At 39.6% G+C, this 17926-nt stretch overlaps 1 protein-coding gene across 3 annotated transcripts in view; it reads left to right on the top strand.

Moving 5' to 3' along the window:
• The first annotated feature begins 4212 nt into the window (after positions 1–4212).
• The window catches only part of tasp1 (taspase, threonine aspartase, 1), a 67470-nt gene continuing 53756 nt past the window's right edge, over positions 4213–17926 (top strand). For all 3 annotated transcript variants that reach the window (XM_034184832.1, XM_034184831.1, XM_034184830.1), the window contains exons 1-8: positions 4213–4407; positions 5594–5799; positions 7087–7154; positions 11620–11688; positions 13859–13979; positions 17036–17120; positions 17193–17272; positions 17619–17725. In XM_034184832.1, the coding sequence (XP_034040723.1) occupies positions 5637–5799; positions 7087–7154; positions 11620–11688; positions 13859–13979; positions 17036–17120; positions 17193–17272; positions 17619–17725 (693 nt within the window). In that variant the 5' untranslated portion in view covers positions 4213–4407; positions 5594–5636. The remainder of the gene's footprint in view (positions 4408–5593; positions 5800–7086; positions 7155–11619; positions 11689–13858; positions 13980–17035; positions 17121–17192; positions 17273–17618; positions 17726–17926) is intronic.

The following is a 17926-nucleotide window of genomic DNA, read 5'->3' as shown; positions in this document are numbered from 1 at the left end:
TTTATCTAGAACTAAACATGCACTAAATATATAAAAAGGCCTGTGAATAATTGTCAGTTGTTGAATCTCACACAAGCTTGCAATTTATCCTGGAATGTAATACAGCAGAAAAAGAGAACTGCCATGATGACAAAAAGTGTGCACATCAGATTTTGCAGATTTTGCACATGTGCACATCAGATTTTGCAGATTTTTTTTTTTACTCTCTTGTACTCTTGGTATTACTTTCAATATCACAACAAAAATGCTCTTCACCAGAAGACACTTTACAGATATTAATGCAAACATTTGTGGGAAACTGCAATAATAACTGTGATAGTACCATATAGACTCATACTAATTAATAAAGTAATTAGCTTAGATTTTTGACAGCCCTATATCTCAGTACATTTTTATTGAGTGTATCCTTAAAAGTTGAATTAATCAGAACAACATCACGAGTTTAAGACTTTATTAAATAACAAGCTGCCAAGCACCCAACAGTCACACCAACACCAACAAAGAAGAATCCCAAATCTCTTCTTTGTCCCAGCGAGCTCCTTGTAGTAGAGCTCTTTCTGAGTAGCCAGTTCTTTTCTAAAATACTTTTTCCTGGTCTTCTAGTTGCTTTTTGATGTTGTCCTCCTTCATTCGAAATGTGTCCTCTTGATTTTGTTCTTTTTTAAACACGTCTTTTGTGGCATGAAGCTGGTTTTGCAACATGTTCTCCTCCAGTCTAAATCTGTCCCCATAGTTGTCCAGTTACTTTTTCAAATTTTGCTTTGTGGCTTGAAGCTCTCTTTGTAAAAACTCCTCCCTCAATTGAAATGTCTCCTGATACTTTTCCGTCTGGTTTTTAAACTCTTCTTTTGTGGGTTGAAGCTCATTTTGCAACACGTTCTCCCTCAATTGAAATGTGTCCCGCTGGTTGTCCAACTGTTTTTTGAAATATTCTTTTGTATCTTCAGGCTCTTTGTGTACTCTGTCCTCTCTGGATTGACATGTGTCCTGATGGTACTGCAGCTCTGTTTTTAAAATTTTCTTTGATGGCTTCAAGTCGTTTGTTTGATTGTGTCTTCCCTCAGCCAAAATGTGTCCTGGTTGTCTTCCAGCTGCTTCTTGAGTTCATCTAGTGTAGCTTGAAGCTCTTGGTGTAATCTGTCCTCCCTGGATTGAAAAGTGACCTGGTGGTCTTTCATTTGTTTTCTCTTTTGTGGCTTCAAAGTCTTTTCTGACTGAAGAGTGACATGATGGCTTCCCAGGTGGTTTTCAAGTTGTTTTGGGGTGGCTTCAAGCTCTTGCTGGTAGATGACCTCCTTTGACTGAAAGCACTCCTCCGTGGCTGCACACAGCTTTCTAAATGTGTCATTCTTGGCTTTCAGCTTCCTGTTAAAATCCTCCTCCATGACTTTAAAACCCTCTTCACTGGCTGACAGCAACTTTTTGTAATGAAGCTCTGTCTCTTGTAGATGTTTTAGGACACTGTATTAGTAGTACAGCTGTGCCTGTTGAAAATTCTTGAAACTGTGCTTTCGACTGGACCAAGGCAGCCATGGCATCATCTGAAAGTTCTTTCTGCTGGTTAATGTCCCTGTCAGACTCTTTCTCCTGCTTCTTTAGTAGATCTTTAAGATGGCTACGTTTTGAGTGAATGTCCATTTTGTCTCCTCCCTGATGAAAAGCACTGGCACTGCGCTGAGGAGAAGCCAGTTCTGTCATCTGTGTCGGTTGTGCCATCATGTTCACCTTGCTGGTCTCACAGATGAACTTGTGGAGCTTGATGGACGTTGATTTGTCCTGCTCACTGCTGTGGGCAGTGTGATAAAGTGGCCCAAGGGTGCAATTTAGAACTAGAAATTGGGGGGACAAAGTGCGAGGCCCGCAGGGCCGCACCCATAGGCTGGGGGTCTGGGGGCTGCTTTAGGCCCCCAGACGTCAATGGTTTCTAGATAAGCTCAGATGCATTCTGAGCATCCAGAACAGTAATTTTAATGTTTTGAGAAGACCATAAAGTGGACACCATTTGACTTATGCAATTTGAAACTGTGGATATAAGTACTTTATTCTGAGAATAGCCAGCATTGATTTTATTAACATCCTGGTGTAAATAAGGTATCACCACATGTGTAGAACTAAAAAAGAATGATAGGTTGAGTTTTCATTAAAAAACAACTGCAATGTGGTAAAATGTATTCATAAATATGAAAGAACAGGCTCTTAATAATTATTAACTATCGCATACTGTATTTTTTTCTCAAGATTTATTTTTGCATAAGTTTGAAAAAACAACAGATCATAAGTTTAAGATAAATTAAACTAGTCCCTAGAGGCAACTATTTTTGGTTTCAAATCTGGGCAAATGCAGTCCCAGAAAATTCCAAATGTGACAAACAAGAAACAGGTGTTGTAAACAAGTCAAGTCAATGCTGCTAAAAATCAGTGGCGGTCCTAGAGTGATTTACTCCCCGGGCGAAACCCCCTGCGTGCCCCCCTGCGCACACTAACGTGGCCACCACCTCTGCCCCACCACTCATGAAAACACTAACTTTGTCCAGAACACCCACAATCCCACAAATTAACTCACAACAGCTATTTTCAAGAACAAATTTCCGGTTTTAATGACTACTGCAATAACAAACACAAAGAAATCGGCACAGTCTGTGTCATCATCCATGGACGTATCTGCAATGATCATCTCAAAAGTTTGCAGGAGGCATCATAATTGTTTGCCCAAGTGCTCACTATCCGTGATGTGAAATTCCATCGAGTAGGAGCATTTCTGGGCAACCTTGAGCAGCCTGCAGACTCAAGAAAAGACATCCTCTTTGTGGATTTTGAGAAAAATGTGGCAAACCCAGAGAGTGATGCAAAAAATATTCTGCACTCAGATAAGTATTTAGCCCCCTGAGACAGAACCAGATTCAGTCTGTGTGCATAACAATGCACAAACATTGCACTGGGGGCTATTGCTTTAACTTTGGCCTGCAAACCATTGAGAGCTGAAGCCATGACAGAAACCATGGCTTCTTCGTAAGGAAGATTATCAAATGGCTTCGCCAAAATCCGGTCCACAACATTCAAATTGTCTGCCATTATGTGCAGCTTGCTACCTAGCTAGCTCGCTAGCTGGGACTGGCGCGAGGCTAGTGTGAAGTGTGTCCGCCTGTGAGTGCTTTGTGACGGTGGAGGAGCTCAGCAGCACCCGCTGCTCGGTAGGGACAGAAACTGCGATAGAAGTCAGAAAGAGTGATAGAAATCAGTCTCTAAACACAAGCAGCTACAAAAAAACAAAACAAAAAAAACACCAGAAATAGAAGCTTGATTTGTCGCTAGTCGTTTTTAACAAAGAAAATGCCGCTAAGAGGATTAGGAAAGTCTCCGGTTCAACTCAGAACAGAATGAAAATTAAAAAATGCTCCCACGGATGTTTACACCAAAAGATCGCTGATTCGCTCATTTCGCTGTCAATCAAAAAGGGATTCAGCCTCAGACAGATCATCCAATCATCATGCAGAAGCTGAGCGTCCAGGCCAGCCGAGGCCAGCCCACTGCCCCATAGACCCCCAGAGACGCTGAGTGTCCGATGGGCGGGACAAAGCCCAGCATTTATCCAATGACTTGTCTCGTTTCACTGCACTCTTTGCTTCACTATTGAACTCTGTGGACGCTCAGCGTCCACACTGTTTAAAGCACTGTGAAGCTGCGGAAATGAGTGAGAGAGGAAAGCTACCATGGGACGGGGGGGAGGGGGAAGGTGGGGGTGCCGCTCTGCCGTAACGTAACCACGAATCCCCCCGTCAGGACAACCCCCACCCTGTTTTTTTTCCGCACAGTCGTGCAATGCCGCCCCGGGCGGCTGCCCGGTCGGCCCGCCTCCAGGACCGCCCCTGCTAAAAATGCAAACTTGCAGAAACAAAGATACTATTCTGACATGGTTTTGCACATAAGACTGACATGGTTTGCACATAAGACTGGCATAGCATGTTTCAAGTACACACATATATGTCAGAAGGTGGGGGGGGACATGCCATATTCTGTCCCCTCTGGTTGAAAAGGTGGGGGGGACATGTCCCCCCATTCTCCACCAAATTGCGCCCATGATACTGGCCTGTGAACACACAGATAAGAAGAGTTTGTCTCCTTATTCAACGTCTCAAAGCTCGCCTCCCTCATGTTAAACCACGTGGCCAAACCACGTGGCCCAGTGTTTGTGTGTTCAAGCTGACTTCCTTAGCAACGCGTATCTGAACCAGGAAGTATTTCCGAAAGCGTGTAGCTAGTTATGTGCGGCACAGAGGGCGTTTTAAGCAGTTTGTCACAGTTGCATTCATGAACCCAGTTCCATTTTATGTGCCTTAAAAGTAAAGGAGCCGGGTAGCGTTGGAGCCACCGTGTAACGCTGCTACAAAGGACGTCAATCTGCACACTGTAAGTCGGGTTTTTATGATTGCTGTGTATTAGCGAGCTAACAAGCTAACGACAACTCTAAGGCTGCTACTTTTACTTTAACTTGTTCGTCAGCTTCTACCGTCTTTTTTATTACCTGTAACATAGCGGGAGTAACTTCTTTACAGTGGCAAAGTTAAAAACAACAAAGGTAAGTTTGTGTTAAGCGCTAAGGCTGGTGTTGTGTGGAAAAAGTGCTGTGCTTTGAATGACTAAGTGTGAAGCGTAATTAATAGCTGAAGTTACCGCCACAAAATCACATACAGTGCCCTCCAAATGTTTTCGTCCCTTTGGTATTTCACGCATTTTAATTTATGCCATTTCAAATACAAAAAGTAAATCAGCCTTCTCAATATAAAAATTTCGAAAATTATCTTCCTTAAATTCAAACTCAAAGCAAATCTCTGCAATTTGACATAAATTAATAAAATAATATAAAAGCCAAGATGATGGGTTGCATAACACTTTGGTAATACCTGTAAATAATCAGTTTTATGGCCAGTTTTCTTCAGACATGTCAGGGGAAAGTCCAAGACATATTCAGTGTTTGGACTTTATTTACATCAATTATGAGGAAATACAAACAGTATGGCACTCTGTGGTAAATCTGTATGGAGTAGACTGTTCTCAAAAATTAAGTGACTGCAAGAAAGAGAAGAGTGAAGAAAGACACCAAGACACCCAGACAACCCAGAAGACGATTTGAGAAATTGTGTATAGTGCATGTTTTGCATTTAGCATCCCCAGTTATACAGCTTCATAGTGAAGTGGTGAAGAGGAGGATTTTCTTAAAAAAAAAAACTTGAAAGTTAAGCAACAATTTGCCAGAAGGTACATCTGAGATGTAAGCCTAGATTTGATGTTTTGGTGAAAGAAAATCTTTCTCTGCTACACTTCATGAAGCTGTATAAATGGGGATACAAAATGCAAAGCATACACTATGCACAATTTCTCCTTTCACAGCCACAGAAGCCTGTAACTTCTTCTGTGTTGTCTTGGTGGCTTTCCTCACTCTTCTCCTTCTTGCACAGTCACTCAGTTTTTGAACACTTTCTACTACTACATGTTCTTAGCCTGTTCATTTCATTTGTATTCTTGATCAAAATGCTGAACTGTTGACCATGTATTGTAGTTGATGTATATTGTTATATGTCTGCTTCTTTTGCAGGCGTGGCCTTCACAATGAAGTTCATAGTGCAGTCTGGTAAGCCATGATTGGCTTGACAAGTTATGCAGGGGTTATGGAAAACCTAATAAACTGTGCTGATGAGCAGCCGTCAGCCTCTCCTCCGGACAGTTCAAGCTACAATCAACAAGGGTCAAATGAACATCGAAGACCAACAAGAGTTGGTGGATTTGTTTTAGTACATGCAGGTACAGTTAGTGCTCACAGCATATTTTACTAATAGCATTTTCAGGTATAACTTTGCCAAGTCTGAGATTTCAAGTCTTTCAAAAGGGGATATTTCTTTTTAATCACCCTACGTCCGTTAGACCCAGGAATATCTATAAATACGCACCATCCTTGTAACCATGCATGTCATTCACTGTTTCTAGTGCTCGATAATTTCAGCAAAACATCTGATTTTAACCAAAATTGAAATAAACATCTTATATGCAATTATTTCAGACAAGTTTGAATTTGAGCATGATCGAGTGTCACGCAGAACCTGTGGAAGTGCCCATTCTACAAAACATAGCATTGATTTTAATCCCCTGGCAGCTGTATTTATTTATTGTTTGTCAAGATCATCTGGCTTTTTAATGTTCCTACCCTGAATAATCAGCTAGAGAAACCACATCAGTATTGCATTGACATAAAATATAAACCTTCGCACTTATAGTATAAGAACACAAAGGATGTGTGTCAGGGAATGTCGCTTAATTTATCTACTGGATTGCTCAAGCCAGTTGAATGACATGGCACAAATCACTGGTATACAAATTCTTTTTTATCCTGAGTTTTTATGTGTAGCTACCGTAACTGTGCAGTGTGCATATGGAAAAAGAAAGATGGTGCTATACCTCAACCCAAGGCGTTCGAAGCAGTGTATTGGAGTCTTGACCTGGGTTCCACAGCAAGGTCATCATCACCTCTGTCTAGCTGAACTACTGAAAAGATGTGTGTGCTGCAGCTTTGATACAAGCATACAAATCCCCAAACCTCCAGTCCTTAGGGTCACTGGGTTAAACGGGTTCCTATAACACGTCAAAATTTAATAATACTTGCTTAATTTTTAAATGTTTGTGTAAGGAAACAACTGTGGAGGACTATCAGTTTTTCAGTGGGAAGTCAAAAAATACTAAATTTCTGTCTGTTTGCCATGTGATTATTTAGATTTCTATTAAATGCCACACTTTCAATAACTTTATTGCTCCTGATCATGCTTGTTGTCTATTATGCATCAGTTTATTGTGTTTTACATCACAATTTAAGCATGCAGTTTAAATATTGCAGATGAGTCAGCATCAGTACTTTAAGACAATGAGAATAAATGCCAATGAAAGTTAAAATATTAATTAGTGCAGCAAAAAATTCATCTCTTATGATTGCTGTTTTTGTATACTGTAACAATGAATGCAGTAATGCTTTTCTATTGTAAAATGTTCCATTACCATAGCTTCATGAATACTTAAACACTTCATATCATTTGTTTTTAGGAGCAGGATACCATTCTGAATCAAAGGCCAAGGAGTACAAACATGTGTGCAAAAGAGCCTGTCAGCGAGTAAGTTTACATTTTCAGTTGCTCAAATAGGTCGTATTTGTACAAACAGACCTCAACATGTAAATGTAAAGTTGAGGTGAATTTTAGACTCCAGGTCACGTTAGCCTTTACACCAGGATATTCATTTCCAGTCCTTGAACTTTTAGATGTCTCTCTGCTTCAACACACCTGAGTCAATTAATGAGGTCATTAGCAGCACTCTGGAGAACGTGACTGCATACTGAGGAGGTAATTCAGCCATTTGATTTAGGTGTGTTGGACCGGGGACTCATCTAAAAGTTGCTGGACACCGGCCTTCGAGGAACACCCCTGCTTTAGACTAATGCTTGTATGTAATTACACAACATTGATCATTAATATAACACTGTTTAGAGTCTTACATCTGAAAATTTGTTCAGTATTTTTTTTTTTTTTTTTTTTGAATCCCTTGATGTTTGTTTAAAGCATTAAGGCACCTTGACACTTGTATGAATTTGATCTGTGCACTGGCATGCAATCTTGCGTGCCAATGAGTAAACGCATCATAAACTGTTGTAAACTGTGCGCGGCTGCGTGCCAGTATGCAAAAAAAAAAACTTTGAAATGCTAAAATTTCTGGCACGCATTAATTTCGTGCCACTTGTGTGAAGTAGTCATGAACATTGCACAACCTATTCAAAAGCACTGCATGTCAAAGCTTGTCATTGTGTGTAGGGTATCTGAACGATTATGACGAGATATCACATCTATAATAAACATAACTTTACAGATACATTATCTAACTCATAAGGAATGAAAATGCAACTGTTTTACCAATCCATTAGTGTGTGTGTATATATATATATATATATATATATATATATATATATATATATATATATATATATATATATATATATATATATATTAGAAATATTTTCTTTTGAGACAAGATTTCAAATGCGTTCTCCACCACACGATGCGCACGAGACAACCTGTAGCTGTGCAGTTGATTTTGTTTTTGTTGTTGGGTTTTATCTGCGTATGGCACATAACGTGATGCTTTAGTCTGATAGCACTCAAAATACTGTACAGTAATACAGAATAGCTAATAACAACAGCAGACGTTTCTTCAGGCTTTGGAGCCACATCAGAGTCACCTAAATTTGGTAATGAAAATAAAATTTGGCATTGAAAAATAAAACCTGAACTGAACAAGAAAACATTTTTTTGGGGGGGGGGGGGGGGGGGTTATATTGTACTTAAAGGGCATATCTCACTCCAATGAACACTATCCTTAAAAAAAATATACACCAGATTAGGAATCATTATTTCCAACTCTTTAACTTGTGCGGGTGCTGATGTAGCTGATAGAAATAAAATTAGCCATACAGCGTCTGAACAATACACACAGCTTCGCAGCTGTTTTTAGCCATAAAAGTGACGTAACCCCTGGTGCTAACTATTCACTGCCTGAAAGTTACTCCGTCTGTGTTCAGTTACAGTCTACTTCATGACTTACACCAGTACACACAGTCAATCTGGGCTGCTTTTTAACGACAAATGTAATCTGACTTTAATTTGGCTTTCAAGCCAAAGTCTTGTATTTTGCAATCAACATACAGTGAGGAAAATAAGTATTTGAACACCCTGCGATTTTGTAAATTCTCCCACTTAGAAATCATGTAGGAGTCTGAAATTTTCGTCTTAGGTGCATGTCCACTGTGAGAGACGTAATCTAAAAAAAAATCCGGAAATCACAATGTTTTTTTTAAATAATTTATTTGTATGTTACTGCTGCAAATAAGTATTTGAACACCTGTGAAAATCAATGTTAATATTTGGTACAGTAGCCTTTGTTTGCAGTTACAGAGGTCAAACGTTTCCTGTAGTTTTTCACCAGGTTTGCACACACTGCAGCAGGGATTTTGGTCCACTCCTCCATACAGATCTTCTCTAGATCTTTCAGGTTTGGAGTTTCTGCTCCCTCCAAAGATTTTCTATTGAGTTCAGGTCTGGAGACTGGCCAGACCACTCCAGGACCTTGAAATGCTTCTTACGGAGCCCCTCCTTAGTTGCCCTGGCTGCGTGTTTGGGGTCATTGTCATGCTGGAAGACCCAGTCATGACCCATCTTCAATGCTCTTACTGAGGGAAGGAGGTTGTTTGCCAAAATCTCACAATACATGACCCCAGCCGTCCTCCCTTCAATACGGTGCAGTCGTCCTGTCCCCTTTGCAGAAGAGCACCCCCAGAGTATGATGTTTCCACCCCCATGCATCACGGTTGGGATGGTTTTCTTGGGGTTGTTCTCATCCTCTAAACATGGTAAGTGGAGTTGATTCCAAAAAGCTCTATTCTGGTCTCATCTGACCACATGACCTTCTCCCATGCCTCCTCTGGATCATCCAGATTTTCACTGGTGAACTTCAAACGGGCCTGGACATGTGCTGGCTTGAGCAGGGGGACCTTGCTGCCCTGCAGGATTTTAAACCATGACAGCATCATGTGTTACTAATGTAATCTTTGTGACTGTGGTCCCAGCTCTATTCAGGTCATTGACCAGGTCCTCCTGTGTAGTTCTCAGCTTTCTCAGAATCATCCTTACCCCACAAAGTGAGATCTTGCATGGAATCCCAGACCGAGGGAGATTGACAGTCATCTTGTGTTTCTTCCACTTTCTAATAAATAATCATAACAGTTGTTGTCTTCTACCAAGCTGCTTGCCTGTTGTCCTGTAGTCCATCCCAGCCTTGTGCAGGTCTACTGTTTTGTCCTTGGTGTCCTTAGACAGCGTTTTGGTCTTGGCTATGGTGGACAGGTTGGAGTGTGATTGATTGAGTGTGTGAACAGGTGTCTTTTATACAGGTAACAAGTTCAAACAGGTACAGTTAATACAGGTAAAGAGTGCAGAATAAGAGGGTTTCTTAAAGAAAAATGAACAGGTCTGTGTGAGCCAGAATTCATGCTGGTTGGTAGGGGGTCAAATACTTATTTGCAGCAGTAACATACAAATAAATTATTAAAAATCATACATTGTGATTTCTGGATATTTTTTTTTTTTAAGATTATGTCTCTCACAGTGGACATGCACCTAAGATGAAAATTTCAGACGCCTCCATGATTTCTAAGTGGGAGAACTTGCAAAATCGCAGGGTGTTAAAATACTTATTTTCCTCACTGTATGTCTGTCTCCACCTCTTTGTAACCTGCAGTGTATTCAGAAAAAAGGAATATAAACCATCACATACATCTTTAAGCTTGAATAATAATAATAACATACTGCGAAAGTGGTGTCGCTAATTTCACTCCTGCTGTGTTTACACACAGAGCCATGTAAAATTATTGTTCCACTGTGTGGTGCTGTCTTTTGTCCACAAAAAAATTGGCATTTGTCCATTACCTTAGCCATTGGTTTAGCTCAGCTTAGCCAGGAACTCAAAAGGCTGGCAGCTGGTTCACGTCAGGGCTGTCTTGTTAACAGCAGTCACTCCTCGTTGCCTTTCTGTCAGACTCCATGAGCACTTCCTCTGTGAGACTTGCCGGCGTCCCACACGTAGCATCTTAGCTTAGCGTGATGCGATCCCGCGGCACAAATCACAAACACGCTTTCAGGAGAGGAAATGCGCTTTGTTCTCCTGGCCACATGAATGGAAAGAATAAAATCTCTGCTTAGAGTCATGTTTTGAAAACTGTTCTTGCGCTGTGCTGAGTTTCATTTCTACAGTCTGTCCCAGAGACACCCCCACATGTCACTTTCCTCCTTAATATATTCTTTTTGGAAAATCTGTTAAATTTCTTTAAGACTGACATTTTAAAAAAATGTCTTATCTTGCCTTTAGCTAATGGGACCCTGGGACGGCACAATGAGAACTCAGAGTAAACCACTTTTTGTCACCACTGAACAGGCAGACACACCATTAGAAATGTCCAGTTGCATGGGTTGTTGCCATGTGGGGTTAAGTGATATATGTTCACCTCATTAAATGTAAATATGCTTTTTTAAATGACTTTTTAAAAACCCCATTGCCGGTCTTCTCTGAGGCATTACAAGTCAAGTGCCAGAAAGGGGCTGGATCTTACAAGATGAGCCCCTCCTGTAGGTAGGTAGATGGATAAACAGATGATAGATGGTAGCTTTGTGTGAACTTGCAGAAAATTCACCTGATCAGAGGTATAAATAGTTATTTTGTTTATATAGTGCTCTCAAGCACTTATATTATACAACAGTGTACTCATCGTAGAATCACAGAGCATTTTACATCACACTCTGAATTAAGTTTACAATTTGTACAAATCATCATTGCTTCAGGCTGTCATTGTGGGTCAAGGTGAGTCGGGTCAAAAGTTGAGTGTTACCTGAATGTTCTGTTTTAAGTCAGTTGAAGATTTTAATTGCATGTTTTATCACAGTCTTTTATTTGGAAAGTATATACATATTTGTGTTTTGTGTTGTTTTTTATTATTGTTGTTTTATTCAAACTGCTGTCCCTGTTTGTATTGTGTAGGCTGTGGACCAGCTCAAAGCTGGTGCCCTTGCAGTGGATGCAGTGGCTGCAGCACTGGTTGAACTTGAGGTTTGTTTTGAGTTGTTTATTTAAATGCAATAATCAATGTTGAAAATTCATTGTATGTATATAAAAAAATCTCTGTCTGCCTTAATCTGATGTGTGTGCTTTTATGTTGAAAAGCCATTGAATTGTGATGAATTTTGTAGGTAATCTGAACACAGCATCTGCAAAAAAAACAGTGCAGTACTACATAGCAAACGCTTGTCTTTTACGTTTGATGACAGAAGGTGTTTTTAATGTTAAAAAAAAAATATTTTCCTCTGTAACACTTGAAAGTGCAGATTTTGCATTGATGGCAACTGAAATGGGCACTTTAAATGAGTGATGAAATTACTTGACAGCAATTCAGACAATGAATGGGACTTTTGTGTTTGGGGACCTCACTTTGCAGGATGTTGGGGTGTTTTGGTGAGAGGTCAGATGTTGGTGTAGCTTGGGGTGGGCTATGCAGAATCACTTACCTCAATGATTGAGCTAATCAATACAATTAGTGATTCACAAGTGCAGTCTGTTTCTCTGGGACTCTATACCACACCCTGTTGTTGACTAGTTATTCCACCATTATGAACAATGATTTGTGGTTGTTTAGTTGATTTCTTTTTTTTTTTTGCGTCTGTCAATTTTGTGATGTGTCTTGTTTGAATGGCCAAAGTAGATGTCATCCCACTGAGTTTTGCCTGCTTGAGGTTTCTTCCTGTAAAAATTCAAAACACTGAGGGAGTTTTTCTCTTGCCATTTTGACCAATGTGTTTGCTCATGGGGTGCGTAAGATCTAGACCTTACTTGTCTATAGCATGTTGAGGTAATTTGTGCTCATAAATATTTTCTTGACTTGTACATTTGTTTTCAGAGGTCTGTATGATATTAAGTGGACTTCCTTCATTAAATATTATTTTGTGCATAACCATCAAATTCATAATTATCCAACCAGGCAGGCTGCACATTTGCATTTACCTTTGCATAGAGCGACTCGTTATCAGCATCACATCAGATATCATAGCGTTAAATCTTGGAATGATAATGTACATCTTGTGAATCCATCTCATCTATCACCTTATATACGTATAAAAGTAGTCTAAAAGCGAAGATCCTGCAGGAGTATTTACAATGATTTGTTTTAATCTGGAAAAAATGGTGTAATTCCTTTGTATTCTGTTATGTTTGCTTTGTTTGGGAGTGGACTCTTTATAAGCCTTTTGGCTTCCACCATTCCCTTGCACTTTATTTATACTGTATTTTTTTTCTCTCTCCCTCTCTCTTTGGTTGTTTTATGTATATACATTATTTTGTGTTTTATTTTGTGCTAAATAAACAAAATCAAAATGAAATTAATTATTTCACGCTGTAGAATGAAATGAAAATTAAATGCAGAGTTGCATCTTCTGGTTTGTAACAGGAGCACATCCATGTCAGTTTGATGTACACGCAGAAGATATATAGCACATGATAAACAGTATGAATCCTTCAGTTTAAGGAATTGTCACAAATTATAACAAGCCAAAATAGGTCATCAGTCAACAAAAATAAAAGGTAGTTATGAAATGTCACTCGAAGTGCCTTTTCAAAGAATGAAAGCGTTTTACAAGACAAACTTTACCAACTTATTTGTAAGGCTTAGACTATCCTGACTGTTTATAAAAGCAAATATTGACTTGATATGTTTGTTTTTTGAGGATTAAAATGTGGAGCAGAACTGTTTTTAGATATGCTGAAAACTTGAGTTCAGCTCTCAACTTAGTTCAGGAAAAATTTGGTGGATAAAACAGAATGAAACGTGAGTGCTTACAAATATGAAGATTAATTATTAGCCAGTAACAAAAAACAGGAAGACATTATTTGATTATCATTTTCAAGAAAACAATTTCTGCAACTTGGAAAGAGCATGAATGTGACAGGCAGAATTGTTTCGATTCTTAATAAAATATTATTGCTTTTCATACTTAGGCAGATGATCAGTTTTATTTGGTGGTTGTGCTGGACTTTGTTTTTCCCGAGCAGTTGGAATTTGTTTGAAGGATTACTTATTGCAGTAGAAAGTGTAATAACTTAGGTTTGACTCTTTTTCTCTTGGGTTATTCAGCATAAAACAATTATGTCTTCAATACAGGAGCACTGACCAATACAACTCAGAAAATGCAGTTTCATTCTTCGTTCATGTTCTTAATGTTTTTCTCAGGACTCTCCATTTACCAATGCTGGGATGGGATCCAACCTGAATTTATCAGGTGAGATTGAGTGTGATGCGAGCATCATGGATGGGAGGTCCCTGCAGTATGGAGCTGTAGGTGCCATTAGTGGTGAGTTACTGTCCATGTTAGTATTTAGGTCATGTTGCTTTATTGTTGTGGCTGTCTGCTGCAGTCACCGGGGGCCTCCTGTGCAAAGACTTGCATGGATTTCTTACTGAAACATGGCGTACACCAAAACCCACAAGCTGGTGTAAGCACAAAATTATCCAGATGTATCAAAGTATGATTAAGCATTGATCCAAGCACGTTCCATTTGTACATGGACACGCACCAAACTCCGCCCTGGCCACGCCCTTATTTAAATATGCAAATCCATGTAAGTAGGCCCTGGTGCTGGGATTCCCCACGCCGTCACAGCAGACAACATGAACACATAAAAGAAATTATACTGAGTGTGTCCTACAGATGACTGGAAATTACGTGGAGACATGCAGGGATAATTTATTTGGTACCCTGTTAAAATGAAACTGGAAAAATGTTTGTGGGAGCGTGTGTGTGTGTGTGTGTGTGTGTGTGTGTGTGTGTGTGTGTGTGTGTGTGTGTGTGTGTGTGAGGCTGTGAAAGCTGTCTGCTTAGAACACCGCACACACACACTGGAGTTAAAAATGTGAGGTGTGCCACCGCTGACAGTGTGTGACATTCACAGCTTTATACACACGTTTATTGACAAATACTGAACACAGGGAGACAATCGGTTAAGAAGCGCTGCTACTCCAGTCTCACCATCAAGAAAAGAAATGACATTGATAATAACAAACCAGATATGATGTGAACATTAATGGAAGGAAATTGTTTCCTATTAACAAAAACAAATTTACCCTGTGATGGTGCCTTTATAGCAATATGTGTGCAGTTAATAGCTCCGATTACATTAGGGAAACCGGCTCTCGCTGCAAATTGCACTTTAATGTTGGAATGTGATATACCTAGATGACATTCAGATGATTGCGTTCCACACAGCTGGCATGGCTCAAGGTTGACTAGTACACTCCTGACTGATTTGCCAGCTCACACTGGAATGCCCCTGTCGCCAGGAAGCCCATTTGCAAGGTCTTCTAACAATGCTAACGCAGCTATTGATAGTGCCATTTTACTCATCATTTAGTTGCTCATGCTTTTATGTCCACCCATGTAATTGCAAACATGGTGGTGTGTTAATTGCTCATCAGTGTGTCATTCTGATGACTTCTTGTTTTCACACTATTAACAGTGTCCCAGCATCATCTGCACATATTGGCAGTGGAACAATAGCTGGAGAAATGTGTGTATGCCAGCCAGGATTTTTGCGTGATGCACTGCACATTTCCACAGTCATTTCACTTTTGATACATGTGAATGTTGGTGTGGAGATGGTCGAACGCCATGTTTTTGTACATAGTCACGCTTTGTACATGAGGCCCCTGGTCATATTAGCAGATTGACTCTTATGATTTCATTGCTTTTCTGTGTGCAAGCTTAGCTTTAGAGTTTTATATGTTTGTGCAGGGAATTGGCATCATAAATTGTTATAATTGGGGACCACCCAGTCTGTCTCAACTACGAAGATGATAAGGAAATCTGTTAATATGTTCACATCAGCACACAGGAGATATGTGTTGTTTTTCTTTTCTTTTTTTTTAACTTTCACAAAAGCATTTTCAGGACCTCACAATGTATTTCAAAGAACACTTCAGGGGCATTTGACAGCAGTCCAACAGACAACAGATTGTTTTTATCACCATGTCTGCTTGATGCTCCAGTTGGTACATAATGAGTAAACGTTTCTTGGCTGTGATCTGAAGCCAGCACTTCAGTCAGGCAAGCAGTCTTTCCTTTTTAATCTTTGCAAGGTTGACATGTAATCTAGCCTTTGTAAGTGCGTTTTTATCCTGTTATTGTAAATAACTTGAATTTGGGTTTTCCACTAAGATGGTTGCTAACTCAAATCACTTGACTGCAGTGCATTAATAAATACCCCTAGTTTACAGTACAACTGGTATTTCAAATGCCTGGTTTATAACAGATTTTTTTTTTGTTGTTTCATACATGTTTAAGAAAACATTAGCTAAATTAGTATTTTCAGGCCTTTTTGCATACATTTCGTTTTTATTAAATGAAATAATTCTGCTTCCGTTTTCGCAGATTGAACGGTCTGCCCCTAAAAATTGGTCCGCCCTGCCTTCACTGTGCATGCATCATCTCGGAGCTCAGCAGCTCCTCTAAGACAGAGAGAGCCTCTTCACCCAAAGCGATCAAATGCATTAATAGGATTATTAACCATCAGACTTCTTCTTCTTTGTCTTTAGGCTGTTCCCGTTAGGGGTCGCCACAGCAGATCAATCGTTTCCATCTCACCCTGTCCTCTGTATCTTCCTCTGTCTCACCAACCACCTGCATGTCCTCCCTCAGCACATCCATAAACCTCCTCTTTGGCCTCCCTCTTCTCCTCCTGCCTGGTGGCTCCATCCTCAGCGTCCTTCTCCCTATATACCCTGGGTCCCTCCTCTGCACATGTCCAAACCATCTCAATCTCGCCTCTCTGACTTGGTCTCCAAACCGTCCCACCTGAGCTGTCCCTCTGATATGTTCATTCCTAATCTTGTCCATTCATCAGACAACAAGGTAAAACCTCTTAAATCATACTAAAGTCAGTTTTAAGCAGAAATGAGGCAATACTCTGTGATGTTTTGAAATGACCAACGCACAGTGAAAGCATCAGCTAGCAGCTCATTTAGCCGCAGCTCTCGGATCGCTTCCTCCATCTTTTATGATGAAATAATGCTGAACTTATGTGGAAATGATTGTTGTACAAAAGTTTCAGATATCTGTCGCTGAGATAGATGATGAGTAGAGTACAGTTTTAACAGTTTTAAGCAGAAACAAGGTAATAATCCGTGAACCGCGGCTAATGGCGCATGTGCAGTGAAATCAGGGCGAACTGATTTTTAGTGGGGGGGTTGCTTTTGGACGGCGACACCGGAAGCTTTAATTTGTTCTTGGAGGACTTTTTTTTTTTTTTTTACAATTTTTGATCAAATCATTATGTATTAACTGTCTAGTATATTATTATTTCTAATGTAGAAATGGAATGACTAATCCTGTATTAAATTTGTCGTTTCCTCCAGGTATTAAAAATCCTGTTTTAGTTGCAAACTGTCTGCTGACTGAAGCAAAAAAAGGGAAACTTTCAGCTGGCAGAATACCCCCCTGGTGATTATCCTACATATAAATCCATGCCCATTACTATATTTCGCTTATTCCATTATGTTTTTGTATGGTCAGCTTTTTAGTCGGTCGAGGAGCACATGACTGGGCTGTGACCCATGGACTACCACCATGCCCCTCAGAGAAAATGGCCACTAGTAAGTATTGTTTCACTGATTTGTATAATTTAAGAACTGCATTTTAGCCATTTCAGAATTGTCAAAATATGCTTTAGCAGATCTGCAAGTATTTTTACTTGTTTACCAGGACTTTAGAACACAAAATTTAGAATTTGTGTCAGATAGATCTTGAACTCTAGTTTTAACATAGTCTTGTTTTTAACCTGGTGTCTACTCTTATTTTCAATGATTGTTATAAAACCTGTTGGTTTTCAGAGATTTTCACCCTCAAGATGTGGCATACTGTAAGGACCTTGGTGTTAATTATTTATTGTGTGCTTCAGAAACCGTATCTTTTCAGGTAAGACTATTTTGTCTCACACAGAATTTAGCTTATCTGCATACAAGAGGAACAAGCGCAAGATGGAGCTGGCAGAGAAAATGGATACAGGACATAATCAGACAAAAAAAAGGCGACAGTCAAGCGAAAATGTAAGTAATGTTAGTGGTTACATTTGTTAAATTCATTTTGATGGGTTTGAAGATGCTAAAATCATTTCACAAATTAAATTGGAGATATTTGATCAGGATTACTTGATCCAACCAACCATCTTTAATTTTGTAATTAGTAACTATTTCTGTAGCTTTGTCAAAGAAATGTCACAAAGTGCTTTCTAACATCCATAAAATTAG

The sequence above is a fragment of the Thalassophryne amazonica genome, chromosome 13 (genome assembly GCF_902500255.1).
Source record: "Thalassophryne amazonica chromosome 13, fThaAma1.1, whole genome shotgun sequence".
NCBI classification, from domain to species: domain Eukaryota; kingdom Metazoa; phylum Chordata; class Actinopteri; order Batrachoidiformes; family Batrachoididae; genus Thalassophryne; species Thalassophryne amazonica.
This window is presented reverse-complemented; position numbering and strand designations above follow the sequence as displayed.